The 22,802-nt window shown below is 35.2% G+C and overlaps 1 protein-coding gene across 4 annotated transcripts in view; it reads right to left on the bottom strand.

The window, feature by feature from the left end:
- Window positions 1–22,802, bottom strand: part of PDE4D (phosphodiesterase 4D) — a 348,137-nt gene that overhangs the window by 133,870 nt on the left and 191,465 nt on the right. Inside the window, exon 1 of one of the 4 annotated variants that reach the window (XM_058824296.1) lies at window positions 16,731–16,831. The exons of the other annotated variants lie outside the window; for them this stretch is intronic. Within the exon in view, the coding sequence (XP_058680279.1) occupies window positions 16,731–16,819 (89 nt within the window). The 5' untranslated portion in view covers window positions 16,820–16,831. Of the gene's footprint in view, window positions 1–16,730; window positions 16,832–22,802 lie in introns of those variants that run through there. 4 annotated transcript variants of the gene reach the window in all.

Below are 22,802 nucleotides of genomic sequence, written 5' to 3'. Positions count from 1 at the left end.
ACAGAATGTGTTCACTGTTTGTTAAGGCCATATGGGCTGTGTTTCAGTGTGTTTGCATAAAACCTACAAAAACCAGAGTCAGCCCTTTTAAACTACTGTGAGCATTTTGTGTGTAATTTTGATGGGTGGTTTGTTTGCTTTCCTTTTTTACATGTCTAAAGGCGTGTTAAGAAATTAAACAGACTGGGGTAAAAAGACACTTAGGAATTTTTTTTAATTATCACCTGAGATTACCTATGAAAGTACCAAAAAAAAAATCATCCAAGATTTCTCTATGTGAAAGCTTACATGAAGATTCATCTATAGGAAATTTTGGAAAAATTTATTCTACAAATATTGTAACAATGAAATTTTTTTTTTTTATAATTCATTATAGTAAAAATTCAGAAAATGGTTTTGTATTTTATATTGCAAACATTGCTAAAGCCAACTACTGACATTAAATGTTCACTGTAATAATAAATTCTTTTAATTTACAAGCTCATATGCACATATTTCAAAACTTATAATTTAATTTGAACTAGCATTCAAAATACACTAGCAGGTTTACAAATTACAGCATGATGTACATTACTGTCTCTGGAATATGAAGTTACAAAATGTTGGAATTTATTTTTGCTATTTAAGGAGTTTTGTATGTCTAAATAAAGTCAGTCTTGCAAAGTCAATCCAGCTGATCATTGTCCAAATAAAGTGACATTTAAGAAGAGAGAAACTGGTAGGGAAATTTTTCCCTTCTGTTTCTACCCATTGTGTTCTATTACTTTGGACAAGAACACAACTAAATTATTCACTTTTGCCTTTTACAACTTAAAAAAAAGTCTTGGCATCTAAAACCTTTCTCAGTTAGGATGACATTTTTGCAAAGACAAGGATGAGCTACTAAGTTGCTTTGCTTAATAAGTTCTCAATATAACACATATTGCTCTGAGTGCAGAAGAAAAACTAGGACTTCTTCAGTATTAATTTTAAACTGTATATAACAGCGTTGATAAATTTAATAATGTTATGGATATTTGGAGCTTAGTAATCCCATTTCTTTTCTCCAAAGTCCTCCAAACAGTGTGTTGGAAGTTGTTCTGTTTTCCTTTCTGCATAGCAGCTTTCCCCTCAAGCACTCTGTTGCTTACTTTCTTTATGACCCTTGGCCAGATGGTTTAAAAAAAGTCTTAATTTTAGAGAAAGCTCTGTGTAGAAATCTTTATTCTGAAAAAACTTAAACAGAGTAATTTATAGCAACCACTAATTCTGGCAATATTCTTTCTCAGAGGCATCTAAGGAAAATAATAACTCAAAAACTTTTCAAATAATTGATTAATTTTCAGTGACCTAGAGCAATAAAAAAGTATTATTTTCCCTCAAGAAAGTGAGAAAGCCAATTTGAAAACCATGACTACTAGAATTATGATCCCATTTCTCAGCTTTGCACTTCATGCAAAGGTTCATGTCCTCTTGTCTGAGGACAAGCATGGGCTTTTTTAGTACAGACCCTCTGCATGCCCAGTCCCAGCAAATGAAGCACTAGGAGCTGTGGCTGAGTTGCCTGACCCAGATATGTGCCAGGCTGCACATTACTGTGGGCTCAGAGGTCTCAGGGAAGAGGCTGAGCTCTCAGGAATGCAATATGCCTTCAGATCCACTCATTCACAGCCTTGATAGGGATGACCAAAAATTTCTGAAATATAGGTCAGATATTTGTACTAAATATCAGTTCTTGAATTCTAAAATAGTATGGATGTTGGAGAAGGATTGCTTTTGTTTTCAAAATAAAACTAGCCTTCTGTACTTCTAGGATCTGAATAAAGTTTTTCAAATATGTAGATACTTACAATTAAATCTGAAGTACCAAAATAAGTCAGAGTTCAAATATGATAATGCTCTTAATCAAAAGAAGACATTTGTAGAGATGCCAGATTTTCAGAAAAAGATGTCTCTCAGAAAGTGATTTGACAGTGCTAGAATAAAACAAACCCACAGGAAAACAAAACAAAACAAAAGGACACTCAAGAAGAAAGAGATGATGAATAGGGAACAAATAACAGATCTGTGGAGAGCAAAAAGAGAGAAACAGCCCATATAGAATAGAAGGTGATGAGTGGGATTGTAAGGAAAGTATATGCTTGAAAATAACAATGACTCTGTGTTTCTATTAATTTTAATGTCCAGCAAAATGACAACTTTGAATTCCCTGTCTTGCCCTTTGCATGTCACATTGAGGGATGAAATGCAACAAAGCTCCTCTTGTTTTTGACCTTCCTCCATTGCTTCAGAAAGATTATTCTAGGTTGCAGACCTTGTCTATTTTGATTCACATGGTTTCTATGATGATGTCCAGTGCAGGGGATAAAGTATACCACAGTAATGAGAATCCATGTATTTTCGTTTTAAAAAAATTAAAATTATTGAGGTAGTTTTGGAGATTCATTGCATTCTTAACAAAAAGATTCTACATGAAAAATCTCATTTTGTGGTCTAAGACTTTTGTCTTTAAGCTCTGTCAAGTCCTTCTGGCTTGGCTTCGCTTTGTTTTTTGGAGAATGACATTTTAAATAGGCATCTTTCAACTCTCTAAACCCATTATGGCTAGGGGATATACAGAGCATTAGAGAACAAAAACATTCATTGGAGCTTAAGAATAATTTCCCTAGCAAAAAGTTCTCTTCAACTCTTAACAAAAAACAAAAAATTAATGAAGAAAAGCCGTTGGACATCAGAATAGTTAAATCACTTTTCTAAACAATCTTTAGGCCGCTCCTATAATACAGTCATCCTTTCATCCTTTATGTATCCTGTGTTTGGTCTAGTTTTTGTTTGAACATGAAACTTATTTAATGTTTTGTCTCTTCCAGTATGTAATGAAATTAATAACTTGAATATTTCTCTTCTGTAGAGATGTATCCACAAATACATGGAACTGATAGAACTTCAGTAATTCCAGTTTGTGGTGTAGACATGAATCTCCATTTTAAACATGAATATGCATGACAGCACCACATTCAAAGTTATCCCACTTCAGCTCTTTTAAGAGAGGCCCTTTTGGTGAGGCAGAGCTGCTACAATGAAGTGAGAGAACTTATTTGTCCCTAAAGTGGAAAACATGACACATATTGCAAAAAAAAGTACTACTAATATTATCACTGTTACACAAAAAATAATGTTAAAATAATAATTTCCTATAATAGTTGACTTGCATTTCTTCAATTTAGACTCCAGAGCTCACTTCTACCCCTATGGTTTGTCATCTTACTCATGTCTGAAATCAGTTTGGGATCTCTGTCAGACTCAGCTGATGGGCCATTATTCCTGAACAACTAAGCCTTGCTACAGCAAACATGGCTATTAAGTACACAAAGTGGTATTTAACTGCTCAATATATTTAGTTGACATGACAGATATTAGGTACACGCAGTGATTTTACTCTGTTACAATTGATTTATAAATTGAAGTTGATGATTGCTAATAACACTTTCCTGCCTCATTTTGCATTGTAACTTCAGCACACACTAACTCTAACTACTCAGGAAACTGATGGCTTATTTACACCATTAGAGGAAAAAAACCACAGCAATAATATATCATTATACCCTTTTTTTAAAGTCAGTTTGCAGTAAGACAGAAGCCTCACCAAATAAACATGCACTTATGTTTAAAAAACCAAAACATATAACTAGCAAGAGCAAAATATAAAGTAAATAATGAACTAAATGCATCTTCATTTTTTTTAGCTAGGTTTCTATTTGAATGAACAGCTGGAGACCCTCTTCACATCTCAGGGCTGGTTTTTTTTCATGTGTTCCACTGTCACTTCTCTCTTAAAATATGAAAGTTAGAAATGCAACTATACTGGACTGTCCGTGTCAAGCATCCATTTTGATTTTTTGTTAAATGATTCCCTCAATCTTTTGCAGTCCATGTATTTCCTTGGTTTTAATATACTTGCATTATTTATTCTGATACGTCACTTTCCTGACAATCATCTCAGCAAGATAGGTTCAGTTCAGATAACTTCATTTCCTATGGCTCTTGGAAAACATTTCTCCTGTAAATTTACTGGTATAAGTAGCAAGAAGCTGAATGACCTCAGATTTTTTTTTCCCTGATCACTATTTTATATGTTTTTACTATTTTATATATTAAAAAGTCTCACAAAACATGCAAATGTTAAAGTTGAACTAAATGAAATAGATGTCAGAGAGCCAATCCTGAAATTATTCTTCCTTTACTTTTGTCCAACACACCAGTGGACCCTAACTACAGTGCGCTGCAGGACATTCTTTATGAATTTGAGTGCATACCAAATTACAGGTAAAATGTACATTTGTTTCTATAGTGCATGTGGCTTCTGTTTAATATGCTCAGGAATATTCAACATTGATTAACATCTTAGAGCTGCACTGGACTCTCTATTTTAACTATGCCTCAACATTTTTTTGTTGTTTTTGAGGGGGACAAGTGCAAGTGTTTTTTGAAGTAAAAATGGAAAAGAATCACTTCTTGGCTTCCTTATCAGCAAACAATAACTTTTTTGTACCATTTCAAAATGATTGAAGAGTAAATACAAAATTTCAAGGTGATGTTTTACACAAACTAAATTTTACAGCATTGACTAATTCAATTTACAGCAGTTCTAAGAGGGAGGAGCTGAAGAGCTCTGGTTTACTGTCTATTACTCCAAAATGTGCAGACCTCCGAACACATGTGGAGCAGGAATGTTGTTTGGGTCCTGTGAGCTGCTGTTCTAGGAAATTTCAGTGCCTGCAGGCCACTTGGGTGGCCTGGATAGTACAGCAAGTAAATTTGTAAATTAAATTTCCAGCAGCATTGTTTAAATGGTATGTCCTTCATTAAAATTTTCTTTAGAGAGCCTTTAAATTTTTGTCATGTTTTTGGTTATATTTAGAGGCATCAACAGGTGCCTTGCAAATTCTGAATATTTGTCAATGAGAATCACATGTAAACATTTTTTTAGTGATACTAAATTCACCATGGTAGAGTAGGTTCCACAATAAATAAATGCCTCTCCAATTACAGTGGCTGTGAGAGATACAGAACTGCTAAAAATTATGTAAACTTTTATTAATACAGTTTGAGGCTGGAGACAGGAAATTTCTGTGTGCTAGCACCACTGGCCTGCCATGTTTGTCAATGTTAAGGGTTTGCCATTAAATTTTGCCCTGAAAACTGTAATGAAGCTTTTATTCATTACAGGCATCTGCATTCTAGTTCTACTGGTTACTGGCAACCTGGGATGGCTCTGACCTATGCCTGGCCATTACACATATTACTAGTTATTTATTAGATAAATACTTATAATCAGTTAATTTCTGTTACTGGAAGGGAATGCATATCATGTTCTCTTGAACTTGGTAAGGTGCAACCATGAAGGTAACTCACCAGGGTAGACTGTCACCTCTAGGAACTCCTGTCTTGAAGGAGCTCCAAATACTGTTTTGCTATAAACAGACTACAGATCAAAAGGCTCTAGGCAGCTGGGAAACAATTTCAGCCCTTCAAAATAGAGAAATGAAAAATATTGAGCTGGGGTGGTGTGATGTACTTTTCGCTACAGAGTGAATAGACAGAGGTCTCACTGCCATACCCTGTCTCTTTCATTTCATACTATTCCCCCCTTAACTTTTCTCCTTTCCACTCTTTGCTCTATAGTTTCCTGTCATGTTGCCAAATGAAACCTGTATATCAAATCTACAGAAGTTAATTCTGTGGGTCCTCTGAATCTTCTGTAGTTAACCATTTCTTAAATGGCAACTCTGAGTCCACAGGTATTACAATGCTGAGGTGAAACCTGACATTTGTGGATGAAAAATAATACCAGATTTTTTCAAATTTTGACTTAGACTTGTGCTGACAAAGGCTAAGGAAATCACTCGATTATTAAAAATACAGAAAATAAAGACAAAATCTTCTATATCTTCCTGTGATGTATGAAAAAATATTTTTTGATAGATAGCATATCAACCAAGTGTAATATACCAATAGTAAATTAAATCATAGTGTTAGTACATATTCTTAGTGACACAAGAAAGAGAAAGAAGGTAACTAAAGTAGGCAATTCATTAGCCAGAAATAGATTCCTAAAACATGGCAGAAATTCTACAAATACTTCCATTAATGAATAGGGCAAAAACTACAATTAAAAAAAAAAAACCCTTAGGTTATTAACATAAAAATAATAAATACAGAGGAACTAAAGATGTAAAAATTAAAAAGAAAAAAATACTATTCCTTAGGGATGCAGAACCACAATGTCTTTCTAATATTACATTCATACTTTACTTTCCTAGAAGATCCAGTATAAATGCAAAAATAATGCTGCTGCCCAAAATTAGGATAAGCACTGTAGGACTTCAAGTGCAGATGTACAAGAACACTTTATATTGTTACCACAGAGAGTTTTACATTGCTTTATATTGTCACCCTAACTTCTAAGGCAGCTATTTTGAAGTGACTTTGTAAACCCCAAGAGCTGGCATGAACAAGCTCATGTCTTACTGAAACAATATGTACTTGGAAACAGTTTTATTCTTTTATAGTAACAAGAGTGTATGACATTTAACGGTGAATTAAATGTTCCAGGATCAAATAAATATATTGCATCAAAAGGAAATGTTATCTAAACCATTTAGAAGCATCATGTGAGAAAATATTTACAATTAATTGCTAACACAATCCATCGATTTTTCTTTATCAAAGTCAAGAACCTGGTGAACTGCAGATCAATTAGATAGCTCTACACTGCAATAAATAATTTTCACTGCATCCTCTGACTGCTTTTTATCCTCCTTCATTTAAACTTACATTAGCTACTGTGAACCATAATCAGAACAACATATTAGTTCAAAATAAATGGTTCAAATTATAAACTATCTTCTTGGTCAAAGACCAGTTGTTTCTTTGAAAGGGTGAAGAGAGCACAAATCCAGCAAATCTTTCTTGTAGTGGAAAGAGCAAGCAGAGCTTTTCCAGGACTGTCGGCTCCTTTCCCTATTTCCTAAAATTCCTAAAACAGTTGCATTAGACAGCTGGGAAATCTTCATCTCGGAAGAATGTCAGGGAAGAAGAACCTGGTGAGTTTTGCACGACAACATCAGTCTGGGTTAAGTCCTTACGCTGCTGCTCTCTAATTTGAATCCCAGAAGAAGATGCAGGGCACTACAACGACCACTCTGGGTCACACATCCACTCTGTGCAGTGAAAACTAGAATTTTAGATAGCTAAATATTTCAGGGTGTGGCTGTCAAAGTCACAGTATTCTGCCTTACTACCCTCTGAAATTATATTTCCAGTCTCACACACTAAGTATTTTCCTTAAAGTTTCTAGAGTTCAAGTTTTAGATGAAAACTGCATCTTAAGAAAGCTCCTGAATTTTCTGATTTTGAGAAACCCTTTGAGATCTAGATAAGGAAAAAGGAAAGGCTTTTTACACAAACTCTTGTGATTCTCCAAGTTATAATTAAAAAACTGTTAGAGTTGACTGTACTGTAATAAATGCAAGCAGAAAACAATATATTCCTGTAGAAAACTGTGATCAATCTATTTTAATGCAGTAGAAAGGCTGCAAACCCTTCTTGGTTTGAATGCTACTGAGACCACCTGAGCCCTGAAGAGTATTTTGGCCCCCAAAATCCCATTCCAGGGAGCAGGAGTGGTTAGCATTACATGGCCCTGTCACAGAATCCCAGAATTAACTAGGTTGGAAAAGACCTTAGAGATTATTAAGTCTGGCCTATGACCTAAAACCACCTTGTCAACAAAACTATGGCACTGAGTGCCATATCCAGTCTTTTTTTACACACCTCCAGGGATGGTGACTCCACCACTTCCCTGGGCAGCCCATTCCAATGCCCCTCAACCGTTCTTTCTGTCAAGATTTTTTTTCCTATTGTCTAACCTAAAATTCCCCTGGCACAGCTTAAGACTTTCTTGGGAAAAGAGTCTGACTACCACCTGGCTGCAGCCTCCTTGCCATGTCATGCCATCTAGTTCACCAGATGAAAAGATTTCTGTGTTGTTTTATTCCCTCTGCAGATTCAACCATGGAAAAATCAGGGCCCTGACATAGTACTCACTAAAATCAGAGAAGCTAGAACTTTTTGATAACATCAATCTACCTAAAAAAGAGGTTTTTAATCAGATTTTTGCAAAAATATACAGCTTGTGACTTTCAGCATTTATAAGGAAGTCATATCATAGTATGACTAGATATTTAGCAAACATTACCTAATACGTACTACTACATATTTATATTTAAATATTACATTAATTTTTTTGTTAATATAGGGTGCATTTAGTAATACAGACTGAAAATTATGTACAGTATAAATAAAAATTTATTTTTTAATTATAGTCTAATAGGGGTAGTCAAGCATGAAGAACTGTGACAGCAAAACTTAAATATTTTGTGTATCACAGACACATCTGTTCCTCTGTATTTGAGGATGAAATTTTGTCAGTATCATGAAACAGATTTTTAATGGCATAACACTATATTTTGCTATTGGCCCCACCTATAAATTAATATAACACATGTTTAAAATAATTTTATTCTTATCTGTAAACAATAAGCCCTATTTTGCCATTTGTATTTGTATTGCAAAACCACTCTGTCTAGAATTCCTTTTGTTTCCTATGACAGCAAGCAGAGTTTATCGTAAAACAGAACTACATGTATTTTTATGCCAAAATGAGATAAGCCTCAAACATGTCATGTTCCAGGTTCCAAATAACACTTTACTGTGTCATGTGGGAGAGAGCTTAAACAAAGACTGTGGCCAAGAGGAGACATGGAACAAACACCATTTGCCACTTACACACTCATTAAGACTGCATGACTACCTCACTAAGGGATACATCTGGATGCTAGGATCAATGCTTACATTCCCTTTATATCTCTTTTTCTTTCCCTTTTTTCCCCTCTTTTTTCTCCCATCTATTTGAAACAGAAACATTTCTTCACAAATCAATGTTTTCTTTCAGAAGGTTCACAAGATTAACCACATATGTTAGACTAGTGTAAACTTCTCCCTGATTCTTAGGTGCTCAGTGGCACTTCTCTTGAAGAATCCATCACTTCTAGATATTGCATGGCAAGTTCATGTTTTTCTTATATGATGCTTAAAAGAAACTTAATTTTCTCCTTTGCCACCAGTAGAAACTTAACTTGGTGGATTTTGCTTCCACTGTTTTAGTGACATAACCCAGTTTCCAAATGATCCATTTTCTGATTGTTCAGTCCCTCATTCAATGGAGTGCAAATGATGTTGAAACACTTGACATAGCCTCCATTGCATGATATAAATCAGATGAACTTAGTTGCTAAAAATAACTGGTCTCTCTGAGTTTCCAGTTTAATGTTTGTATGACCATATTTACATTTTCTTTTTATGTCACAAGGAAGAGTAAGTAAAGAAAAATTATGCAATAGGTAAAGATGTAAAGAAAATAATGCAGCCTAGAAGCTTAAGTACATTTCACACACTTAGGAAAACCAAGTAAATTTAAGAATGCATCCACACCTATTAGTACTTATGAAGGTAAAAAATACATCTGTTTCACAGTGCCACATGAAGTTTGTGCCTTAGACCAGAGCTGTATGAGCAGATTCTGCTCCATCTGCAATGACCACTTCCCTGCAGTTGCCAATTGAGTTGCATTCACAGGGTAACTCATACCCTCTTGTCAAAGGAATGCACATGTAGCTTCAGCTAGAGTTATAAATTTATTTACTTGTTATATTTGTCCCTTTGCTTCACCTACAGCTGTCATAACAAGAAAAAAAAAAGTGAGGCCTCCCATCCTCCACCTGAAGAAAATTATAATCCCTTTAAATAGTTTTGGGGTTTTTTTTTCCATTTCAGGTTTCTTTACTAGCTAAAGAACTTCAGTTAGTGGTTACAAGAGTTTATCTGATCCTGGTGTTTGTTCAACTGTGTCATTTACTTTTACAACTGCAACAGAAACTTGTACCAAAGCCTGTGAAAGCTAAGTCTCTGAAGAGCCAAGTATTGACTGGAAATGTTGCAAAGGTAAAACAAATAAAGGAAAACCAAGTTCATGTGGACAAACAATAAAGTAAGTGCTGTGTATTCAGCTTCTTCCTGGAAAACTTCTCATCGTTTCTATGCTTCAGTGTAGGAAACACCCACACATGTGTGTTTGTATGTGTGCAGACTGTTTATCTAGCACACATGATATATTGACCAAGTGTAGGGGTATGTTGATGGGAAACACCTGTCTCCTCCTACTGCTAAAACCCCCCATACCCTCAGCTGCATGCATTATGACAGATTTCCTGAAGGACTTCCTAGCCTTCTAACGAGACAGAAATCCTGAGGAGACACTATAAAAAAGAAAACCTGAATTACGTTTCATGTTTCCTTATCTGAAAATAAAAATGTTCTTCCCATAGAAAATTATGTAAAATTATTTGCTACAAGGTTGGGTGTTTTTTCTTATAAAAATGCAAAATTTCTGGTGAGACAAATTCTACCTACTGAAATGATCCCTATTGTCTTTACACAATAGTGTAAACTTGTAAACTTCTCTGACAAAGAGAATAGGGAGAGATGAACTAAAAAGTAGCAGTAATGGAAGTAAGACTATCCAATAGAGTTAAGAATACAGAATATCTAGCTTGGCCAGTACAGACACCACCAGGAATGGGAGGTTATTGATCACCACTTAAAATCAGTTAATCAGCAAGTCTGCTAATCTACATCAAAAATGAGATTGAGGGGAATAATAGAAGTTGCATAATGGATTTTTTTTTCCTTGAGAATAGTAATATTTTAATTCTAGATCCATTGTCCTCATCAGAAGCTCTGTGTTTGCATCTGGTCATTCTGCATTAGAAAGGGCATTGAGATAGGAGGAGGTGTTAAGAGATTGGCAACATGAATGATACAGACACAAAATTTTTCCATGTGAAAAGGTTAGTTAGAAAGCTGATGAAAAGGAGTGCCCTACAAATATATAAAACAACAAATCCTTGGGTCACAATACTTCTACTATTGGGAAAATTAGACACCAGAATGAAGAAAATTTGTTACATTGCATAGGGTTCATCTGTGTGAGTGTCAAAAATACTGCGAAAGAGAAAAATTCAGCAATTTTTTGTTTATTATATAATGATCAACATTCAGTGTGAATAAGTAAAATACCCAGATTTTTTAGGCTAAGTAATACACACATTAAGGAGAGTTCTGGCATACACATACACAGGAAGTACTGAACATCTAGAAGAGATTATCCCTCAAGGAAGATTATACTGTAACCACCAAGTTTCTTACTGTTCCCATTCAAATATTTGCTGCTGACTGCTGGCAGAGACCAAGAGCTGGATTAGCTTGCATAGACCACCCATGTGCTGAAGTATAACTGCCCCTACTGCTAAGGGCACCAGACTTGTGTTTGTGCCAGATCCCTCTAGGTGGGCAGGAGCCTCTGTTTTTCACTCTTATTTTCATTTATTGCCCCATGAAGAAAGGTGCTTTAGAGCATTAAATTACCTTTCCGCATATGAGAGAAGTTTCCAACTGATACTCACAAATTCCTCTTATAGAGACAACTGAAAAACAAAATCACCTGAAGAATATTAGATTTCTAGGGTGCAGAAATCAATTAGATTTACTAGTTCCAATAGGAAATGTCAGTTTTCCATAAAAAAAAAACCAACAACAATTCAGATCCACAATAGAAAAAAGCAAATTCTAGAATGCCATAAAAGAAACATTAATGTGTTACCCTTGTACTACTTTTCTTATTTAACGAGGTATCTAGAAATTAATTACAACATTTGGACATGGTACATGCTGAACTTGCGTCAGCTTGTTCCTGATGTATTCGGTATCAGATTGAATGATAGGTCTATTTATAGTGCTCCCAGAATTTGTGATACATCAGGGAATTACAAGCCAGATACTTCTGACATTTACATAAATATTCATGGATATCTACAATTTGTAAATCAAACTGAGTATTTCCTGGTGTTTATGGTTAGTGAAATCTTTTTATGCATCCCAAGAGATGCTAGTGTCTGGGCCTAGCTTCGTCTCGAAGGCTGGCTTTGTGTGGGGATGTTTTAGGCACAAACAGCAAAGCCCAGCCATTTATTTACTGTAAACTGTAGCAAGACTAGTCATCATACTTTACCTGACTCTGTATGAAGGAATGTTTCCTGTGATTTTTTTATAGAAGATCTGGCCTAGGCTGTCAGAACATGCTTAAGCATAAATTCGAAAAAAAATTATTTATAAAATACCTATAGATATACTTCTGTTTTCTGTTTATTTCACACTAATTAAATCACTTCCAAGGCTGCAGCAAGGACCACAAAATTCCACTGAAGGAGCACTCAAGTAACACTAATTGAAAGAAACAATAGGAAACACTGACTGATTCAACCTGTACCACTGTGATAGATTCACTTAACCTATGTGTATGATGAACAGCTATTTAAAAAAAAATAATCAAAAGCTGAAACTTATGAACATGTTACTTCTCTGCAGTTGTTTTCTTGGTTTTTGGGACCTAAGGACTGGAGCCTTTCTTTCTGAGATGTTAGGAAATGGTATTGAGATTATATTTATTCACTTTTAGGGGCTCTGTAGGCAGTTTTGACAAGGAGGTAAATCTGCAGCAACACAGAGTTAAGTGTGATTCACTTGCACCTGCTCTCCTACTGCTACCTAATCTGACTTGCAGTGTGCCTTGCTATTTTGCCACTTTTCCCGAGACTTCAAGTCAACATTGCCAAATGTCTGAATTGGATAGATGATATTTTGGCATGTAAATTCATCTAAAAAAAATCAGAGTGAGGTTCAAAACATCCCTTCATTGAATTCTATGAATTACAGAATATGAAAAGCTAAATATGAAATTAAATGTGTGATTCATCGTGTTCACTAGAAAAGTTCAGACTTATGCATTCAAATATTTTCTTTCCCAGAAAATGTTGAATGGCTGGTCAAATAGAACCAAGATATTTCCAGTGAGATGGGACTGTAATGCCTAATAAATAAAATAATAAACTTTAATCTGGTTTCTATTTCCATTTCATTACCAAGCTTGCAACACTAAAAAGTTTTAATATTACGTTCTTTTCCCTAAGACAGCTTTGACATAATTAAGAAATCCCCTTAGAGAAGGAATTCCTGAAAACTGCTGTTTAAGACAGATATACCACTTTCCACCCCAGTTCCCAAGAGTTTAGTGGCTTGGAGTACAATTATCTGGCAGGAGGGAATCTGCCTTCTTATGTACAAATGCCACGAGCAGCTGGCTGCAGAAGTGGTGTTGGCAGTAGCTTCAGCCACATGACTGCTCCTCTAGTCCAGGGAACTATGCCAAATTGCAGCCAAAGAAGAAAAACAGAAAGAAAGCAGAACAAAAGAAAACCACACTACCCAACAAAGAACCTCTCCTTCTTTTCCAGATGAAGGTACAAATGTCACGATTATTATTTCAGGAATTGTATCTCCATAGCTAACTGAATGAAGATATAGATCTGACAATGTAATAATTTAGCAAATTTACTAATAATTTGATTATTCAATTTAATGCATACTAAATTGAATAATCAAATTATTAGTAAATTAGTAAATGACTGTGCCGTTTCTCTATAAAACCCATTTTACTTTGGAGCTTACCATCTCTACAAAATTGTCCCCACAGAAAGATTTTACTCAGCAGATAGTCACTGTGCTTTTCACAGATCATGAAACAACTCACATATGGTGGAAAAAGAAGACTTAATGACCAGCCAGGCAGATCCTGATGCTTCTGGAGAATCTTTTAAGTGGTCCTAAGGACCTGTCACTAGGTCAGTGGGAGGTGTGTTTGGTATCTAGCAGGACTGAGTGTCAATAACATGTTCTTATTTGTACATCTCAGTAATGTGCAGGCAACTTTGATAGATGATGTGGTTCTTCCTCCATGTGTGACAGGATTTAGAGATCGTGAAAAAAGCTTCTAAAGCTTCTGTCTCTATTGATTCTTCAGAAGTTTCATGAGGCTCTAAAGTGTAACTGTGCTGCTACTCAGATATAGTTTTTACAGTCACATTTAGTGCTATTTTTCTGTGCAAATCTAAAATCAACAGGAAAACTGTGTCCTTATTTGCATTTCAGTAAGGGAGGTGTGTTTCAATTTAGAAAGACTCAAGGCTTTAAAATGAAAGGAAAAAAAAGGGAGAGAGGAAACAAAAAAGAAAGGAGGTGAACTAATCTGTGTGTTATGGAAACAAAAATAAAGATGTTCACTTTTTTTTTGTATTGGAGCAGAAGACTGCTCATCCTCTAGAGAACAGAGTGGGCATGCATCCCCACAAAACTAAGCAACCCTTCTCCTCCAGCCTGCAAGAAGTTATGTAAATTGTGAACGGTTCTTGTGGCTTTCTGAGTCTCCTCTCTGCAAAGAACTGACTCCTGGCATTGGTTCTATATCTAATTCTGTAAATAACTGCATTTCTAGTGTAGAGTCAATCATAAGTTTATCTGCCTGCTCTTTTATGCTACTTTGTTTTTGTTCAGTTCAATTTGCTGAAGTTTTAAGACATGATTTATTTGATGGGACAGGTAGAGTAAGAAGAGCCCTAACTGACTGCATTACATTCCATCTCTTCCTAGAAAAATTGCATTGTTTCAAGGCATATTTTTCCCTTAATGTGGGAAAACTTGCATTAGCCGGAGTCTTCTTTTATCTTCTGAAAGCATTTCCTGATGAGCAAAGAAACTCAATTCACTATTTTGCTATAAGGTGGCATTCTTAATTTGCCTGTAAGGGGCATCAGTGTATCACAGAATCTCCCAGAAATTAAGAATACAAATTAAAACATGACAGTCTATTTAATCAATGGATTCTGAATGTCTCACAAAAGAAAAATTCTGTTTTTTTCCCAAAATGTAAGAAAAAAAAAATTAAATTATGGCAAACTTCACAATTTAAATGGTTTGCTGAATAATATTCACCATGGAATGCATGGACAGCACTATCAGATACATAGTTTTAGAAACCAAGGTCCCTTGACATCAAATGTTTGAGTACCATGAGCAGAACTGTCAGTTGACATAAACAAGGTTATTAAATTACAGAGGCACTGAGTACTGTAAAATTTTGTAGTAGATTTCTAAATATAACCTACAGTGTGAATGGAGCCATGGCAGTGACATGGCAATATACATATATATATATAAAAGATTTTTATTTCTCCTCTTAGGGACTTACAGTTAAATTAAACAGCAATAGCAAAGAATACAGCTAAAATTCAGTAATAGAGCAACAATGTTTTTTTTTTAAATTATCTGCCACCTCTTCCTAGTTTTTAATAGCTCATGAAAAATAAACATGTAACACTCTAGGGTAACACAAAATTCATTCACACCTCTGGACTTATGGTAAAGGTTACTTAGTTATTTTTAGTTTAATTAACAACTTTTAAGAATATTTTCACTTTGCTATATTGAAAAATTAGAAAAAGTGAAATATGTACATAATAATGAAAATAATCAGACCTTATATTAACATGTTAAATGACACGTTTCTTTTTTTGTCTTTAAAGCAATTAGATAGATAGATAGAAATATAAATAGATAAAGATATATTGATATAAATTTATAAAAGAAACATAAGCAGCTTACTTAAAGCAAAAAAATCCCCTACAATAAGATTTCTTAAGGGAATCTTAAATGAACCCTATGATCTAGTTTTGAACAGATTCTAATACCTTTAACTGTTATTATTCTTTTTGTCAAAAACGTAGGGACTGGTATGTTCTGTATGAACAGGCTAACTTTTTCAGAAGAAAATACTGAGAGAAGTATACAGTACCTAACAAGTTATTTTTAATAATATATATACAGTGTTTGCTATCAGTAATCCTACATAAAGCATTTATACTCTGAGGCATTTTGTGTTGTACATGTGTGCAAATAATTTTGAATGTTGCACTGATTAAAAAAGTTTTATTAAGATGATATGTTGTAAGTTTTCCCCTTAATTATATGCAAATAGGAGGATCATAAGAGTTTTTATTTGAAAATATACGTGAATCTGTAAGGAAGGAATCTGTAATAAATGTAAGGAAATTGAAGAACAAATATTGGTTCAATTACCAAAAGTAATGTGACAAATAATGGAAATCAAGCATTGCTACTGCTATTTTAAAACAATAGTTTAGGGAAAAAATACAATCTGTGTGTTTTTCTCATTTGCTAAACTTACTTTCAAAAATGTTTAACACAAAAAAAATTGACTAATATGATTTTCTGGCAAAAGCCTCACAACTACAAATATTGATTCAGGTTTGGTATTCTGTATCATCATGTTGAATTTTTTATTTAAATATGCTTACTTATTATAAGTACGGAGAGTACTTAGAATTAATATTTTCATAACAACACTGACATAAACATTAATCTACCTTTTCCCCCAGCTTGGTATGCCAAAAATATTCAAAGTTATCATTTACTTGAAAAGTGCAGTGTCATACACTTCCATGATCACTTGTTCACAGTATTTTTTCTTATACAGAAACAATACCTTTTTTTTCTGATACACCATGTTCAAGCAAAACGTTCATAAGCTCAAGAGACTCACAATTATACAAGCCATTTCCAATTTTTTAATATACTGTAATGCTCTAGAAGAATAAAAAAGATCCACAGTTTCAACTATTACCACTGTCAATTGCCCCGTAAGCCACCAGAAGAGATACCTGTAGGACTTCAAAAAGCGAAATCTCATCTTATTTCTTGGAGATGGACGAGGCATATTGGCTCCAAAAGGATCCCACAGAAAGGCCATGGGAAAAGCTAATTCTAAAACTGTCTGATAAGTATATCCCTGAGGGGACACAGGACAGTGGTGCTGGAAGTGCCCACACTAATCATGAAACGCTCGTAACTGTGTAAGGGTACGTCCTTTTCCTATGGTATGCTTTGGCAGAGATGTGGCTGGCTGAGAGCACAGGCTAAAGGGATAACTGGGATTTCCTGCTGTGTGAGGCTTGCCCTTTGCATAAACATCTCCTATATTCAGGGCTCTTATCGCATTATTCAAGTGAGAACTCTTATGGTAAACCCTTAGATAGTTACAGCAGCCACTAAAGAGCACAGAACTATGGTGCTAAGGGAGACCAGAAATAGCCAATGCTCTGGTTATTCACTGCTGCCCAGACAAAACCCCTCAAATTCTTAACAGTCTGTTCAAAGTATTTTAATATGGGTTATATTTGAACAACCTGTTCCAACTGACATCAGGCAGCTAAGAGTATGGAGAAGAAAAAAAGCCAAATGAACAAAAAAAACCCCAAATTAAAATCTGCTACATCCCTCAATGTGTGCCACTAGCACAGCAAGGAGCTAGTAAACAGGGAGCAAAACTGCTGCAGGAAACACAATCATCACAAAGCCCTCATTGCCTCTTTGTTTAATTCTTAACTATTTTCAAGTGTGTCTTCCATCCTCACAGCTTCTTAAGAGAATCAATTTATAACATTAAGCAGCTTTCCTGAGAAGGCTTAATGATCTACAAGAGATCAGCCACTCTAAGAAAGGACATCTCAGTCTGGTAGATAATTTTCAGGCCTCCTCTCAGCCTTTCTCAATGACATTCCTCCTGTGTTGTATTACCACCAGTGATGTTGAGAACTGAACTCAGTTCCTTCCTACCTGAGGTTATTGCAGTTCAGTGTCTTTTTGTTGTTTGTTTGGTTGGCTGGGCTTGGCTTGAATAAAAAATGAATCATAAATCAAAACATCTTTTTGATTTATTATTCATTTTTTATTCAAGCCTCAACTCTCACATACAATTGTTTCAGCCTACCTTTAGCAGTGCTGAAAGCAAGTGGCTGTCACCCTGGCTATGATCTCTCAACAGTGGTAGGCAGAGTATTCTCCCCTTTCAGTGATATGGAAACAAAATTAATTCAGATACTTTTATTCATAATAAATGTGATCAAGAAGAAACTGAGTATTCGCCCAGAACAAGGTTAAAGATAAAAATTTAGAATTACTCGGGGCTTTACCAGAAAAGTTCAGACACTTAGAAAAATTAATTTGTAGGGATAAATTACAAATATCTATCAATTATCTGATAAAATTTATTATTTTCATGGTGAAGTGTACTATGAATAAGTACACTCTTCAGACAGATTGCAAATGTAACTGCATATATTTTTTTCCTTGGTGGAACCATTTTTCTCCTTTTACACTGAGAAATGTGCTACAGAATCAACTGATAATATCATCGCATAATAAGTTTTCAACATGTGGGATTCATAGGTGAAAGCCTGAAGGCCAAAAGTAATTTTTTTGTTTGAGTAGTTAAAAGTATAGACTATATAATTGAATTAAAATAATCTAGCAACCAATTTTCAAAGGAATAGAATTACAGTGGTTAGTAAGGTGCCTTCTGAGTATCATAAGCTATAGTCTTCTTCAAAATCATTATATCATTAACGTCTGACTGATTAATAGATCACTTTAGGCATGCCTGAATAATAATGAATGTGAGCTTTGCCAAGATCAATATTTCTCTTCTGGTAAATAAAGCCAGGGTAGGCTGCATTTTTATAATTGTATCCTAACTATCTTAATATTGTCAGGTTTTTTTCCATTTCACATTCGGTTTCTAAAAAGGGTTTTGTACAACACATTCATGCAGCAGCAATATTTGCCTTTTTATTTCTTTTAACAAAGAAAACTGAACCAAATAATCTGAACGCACTAATTGTGAGCTCTCTTTCCTCCTTGGTGCCTTTACTTCACTGTGGCAAAGTCTTTTAATGAAGGCAACCACAATAAGGTCACAGAAATAAGCCTCTTACAAGATTAGTAAAGACTAAATTTATACCTTGATATCAAAACCACTTATTGTCACTCTGTAGTGGCATGCAGTAAATCACTGAACCAAAACATGTCACAGTGCTTTCAGAAATTCAAAGAAATGAAGAAGCAAGTAAGTCTGTAAAACACCTTGACTTTTACAGAGAGGTTGCTAGACTCTTCCAACCATTTCCCTTTTCTTTCAGACCAAAACATTTCTAGAAACACTCAAATAACATAAAATGATTTGATATGAAGTTGCCTCTTTTTTGAAGTGTTTTTTTGGAAAAAATAGCTCAATAGTGTGAGGAAACAAACTCATAAATTTATATAAAAGAGATATAATCAATCATTGCATTCAATGATAATCCACACCTCTTACAGAAATGAATGCTGTAACAAAAACTGTGGCCCCATACCTTTGACATTCAATGCAGCTTTGTGATTGCAACTTCTGCTCTACATTTTTGACAGATAGTGGAATATCAGCCCCACACTCCTAGTTGCCTAATGGTCTGCTATGATGGCTTCAGATTTACAGGATCCACCAAAGGTGAATTTTAAGAAACTTTTTCACTATTCTCCCACATATGTCAACTACCACTTTATATAGAACATTTTCATATCAATAAATAGCAAAATAATATTTAGCATAATTAAAAATTTGACACTTAATGTAATAATGAGCACATAAACCCAAAAGAAATTAGAGTTTATTTTGGTCAGTTGAAATTAGGTCAGTGTAAAACCTTCTGTAAGTAACTATGTCTGGTCATAAGCATAAATACCCTCACAAGACGTGGTATACTTTCCTGTTTTGACAAATGAAGTGGTGGTAGATGTAGGAAGCAGAATAGAAAAAAGACTCAGGATACTTTTAAGCTGAGGGCTTTCCTGCACTCTCCCTTTTTGGCTCCTGCACAGTCATGCTCCCTCCCTGGGCAGCCTTCCCAAAGCCTGTATCCTCTGCGTGGTTCTATTGTAGTCAGTGTTGTAGCTTGAGGAAAAAGATCTTACAGTTCCTGTTGTGACAATGGCAATGGCATGGCTGAGTTGGTATCTACTGGTCAAACTAAAGAAAAAGAAGGAACTGCATAAAAGGATGAAGCTAGGATGGGTGACACAGGAAGAGTATTGAGAAGGATGATTATTTACAATGGGGTCAGAAAACTAAGGCAAAGCTGGAGCTGAACTTGGCAAGGAACACAAGGAATACCAAGAAGGGTTTCTGTGGGTAAGTTAATCAGAAAAGGAAGGTCAAAGAAGGAGCAATGGCCCCTCTTGAACAAGGCTGTAAAACTGGTAACAAGGATGAGGAAAAAGCTGAGATACTCAACAATATTTTTGTCTCATGCTTCAAGCGATAGTCTCTCTTCCCACACTTCTCAAGTGGATGGACAGAAGGATGGGGACTTGGGGAGCAAAGTCCCTCCCACTGTAAGAAAAGATCAGATTGGTGACCACCTGAGGAACCTGAATGTACATAAGTCAGTGGGACCTGGTGAGATGCACCGCAGAGTCCTGAGGGAAAAGGCAGCTGTAGGGGCCAACCCACTCTCCATGATGTTTGAAAGCTCATGGCAGTCCAGCAAGGTCCCAGGAGACTGGAAAAGGGGAAACATTGTGCTTGTGTTTCAAAAGGGTAGCAAGAAGGACTCTGGAGGTATCAACCAGTCAGCCAGCACAGGAAGGACATAGACCTCTTGGAGCAAGTCCAGAGGAGGTCATAAGGATAATAAGAAGAATGGGTGGATCTCCTGTGAGGAAAGACTGAGATAACTGTGTTTGCTCAGCTTGGGAAAGAGAAGGTTTTGGGGTGACCTTACATTACCTGAAGGGAGCTACAAGGAGTACAAGAGCTACGAGGAGTGACAGGACAAAGGGGAATGGTTTCAAACAGAAAGAGAGTAAGTTTAGATTAGGTATCAGGAGGAAGTTCTTTGCTGTGAGGGTGTGCAGTAGTGGAACAGGTTGCCCAGAGAAGCTGTGGATGCCACATCCCTGGAAGCGTTCAAACCCAGACTGGATGGCAATCTGACTAACCTGGTCTAGTGGAAGGTGTCCCTGCCCATGGCAGGGAGGTCAGAACTAGATGATTTTTAAGGTCCCTTCTAACTCAAATCATTCTGTGGTTCTGTGATGTAAACTGTGTCATGTTGTTTAAAAAATTCTTATTTATCCACAACTGGAAACTTGGAAAGAGTTCAAACTGAGGTCATTACAACAGGCAGGATGGTTTACATTAGCATAGAGCATTTTACAGATGCTTCTCTCAGAGTTATTCCTTCTGTTTTCAAATACTGTCTTATGGTTTTGTTGGATACCTCCAAATAAAATGCCACTGAATTTTGTATGGCTAGCATCAAATATTTACCCACCATTTCAAAGATATATCTTGCACAAAATTCAAATTATAAATAATTTAATAATATTCATGTAAATTTTGTTATGGACTAGATAGTTTCCCAGCTTTTTTTTCTTTCCGTCTTGCTATGAAAACAAATTAAACACAACCTCCAAAACAAGAATTATGAGGGAACAATTTGAATATAGGATAAAATGACATTCTAATTTTCTCCAGTAGAATAATAGTGTTTATTTTCACATAGAGCTATTTCAATAAAAGTTTATGCTGGAAAGCTAAAAATATGTAAGGCCTAGGATTAAATAAAATTATTTTCTATATTTCATTAAGGTTTTGGAGAACTTCAAGGTTATTTTTAAAAAATTCTTCTGACTTCCATTATTTACATTGTTCCTTTATGCAGAATATTACTTTTTCCTCTGGGAAAAGTATCCTGAAATTTGAAGTATTCTGAAAATTGAAGTATTCCTTTTTCACCTGCAAAAAAAGGGTCACCCTAAACAAAAAAACCCTACCCAAATCTGACTGAGTTGTAAACTGAAAACTTGAACTTTTAACCCCCTCAAAAGGCAAGCAGATTTCCTTCAGTCTTTCATTTTTTCATCACTCTGATCTATTTTAACACCTCAGGAAGTCTGAATATATATTACTTTTGAAACCAGCTTGGCTCTATTAATGTGTACAATGCAAAATAAATCACAACTTATTTCATTTGGGATCAAGTATCAAGAAAAAGGCATGTTCTCCCCATGTTTTGTTCTGTAGACTTAAATAGTCTGCCCTAGACTAGTATCTCTTTGTACTGCAAATGCTTTCCAATTATTATTATTTTATCATCCCTTCTTAGCTTTAGTGCTTAATCCTGCAGTCTGTGTCTGTGAAAAAAAATCTGGCTAAAATATTTCTGCAAGGCTTTTTTATTCAACAGCAGTTTCTGAAGTGTTTGGCAGTAGTGACACTACTCTTGTGACTCCATAAGAATGCTCTGCTGAGAATTTTTTGTGATTTATAAATTTCAGCATAGCCTATAGCCCTTCTGTCAAAAGGGTTTCTCATATATATAGCCTACTACAATTGTCAACTTCTAATTGTTTTAATGATATTCTAGATTCCTATAAAACGATTGCACTAAAGAGTTAAAAATTATCAAGAAGGAGGACATACAAATATGCATACATAAGCATGTACTTACTTCCTTTTTTAATTAGGAAATATGCAATAATTCTGAAAGCATCATGAAATATCTGGGTTTGCTTTTTCAGTAACTTTTATAGTATTGTATTTTTTGCTGGTGCTACTTTTACAGATACAACCTGATTTGAAATGCATGTTATAAAGGGTTTTTTCGCATCAGTCATTAACTATTTGTGGCCTCTCACATATTCATTGTGTGGAAATTATTGTAAATACTGATGACTAATTTAAAGGGTCATTGTCACCAGAGTCATTTGATGAAGCTCCCGCTCAGAAAGTAAAATGACTGCATCTGTGTTGTAAGCAAATCACATGAATAGATAAGTGTATGAAGGATTAAAAAAGTGTGAAATTCTTCCCTACAGATTAAAGTACTAATACTGGAGAGCAAGAAGAGAGAAGT

Source organism: Ammospiza caudacuta, chromosome Z, assembly GCF_027887145.1.
Source record: "Ammospiza caudacuta isolate bAmmCau1 chromosome Z, bAmmCau1.pri, whole genome shotgun sequence".
In the NCBI taxonomy this organism is placed as follows: Eukaryota; Metazoa; Chordata; class Aves; order Passeriformes; family Passerellidae; genus Ammospiza; species Ammospiza caudacuta.
The sequence above is the reverse complement of the archived record's forward strand: the minus strand, read 5'-3'. Positions and strand labels throughout refer to the sequence as shown.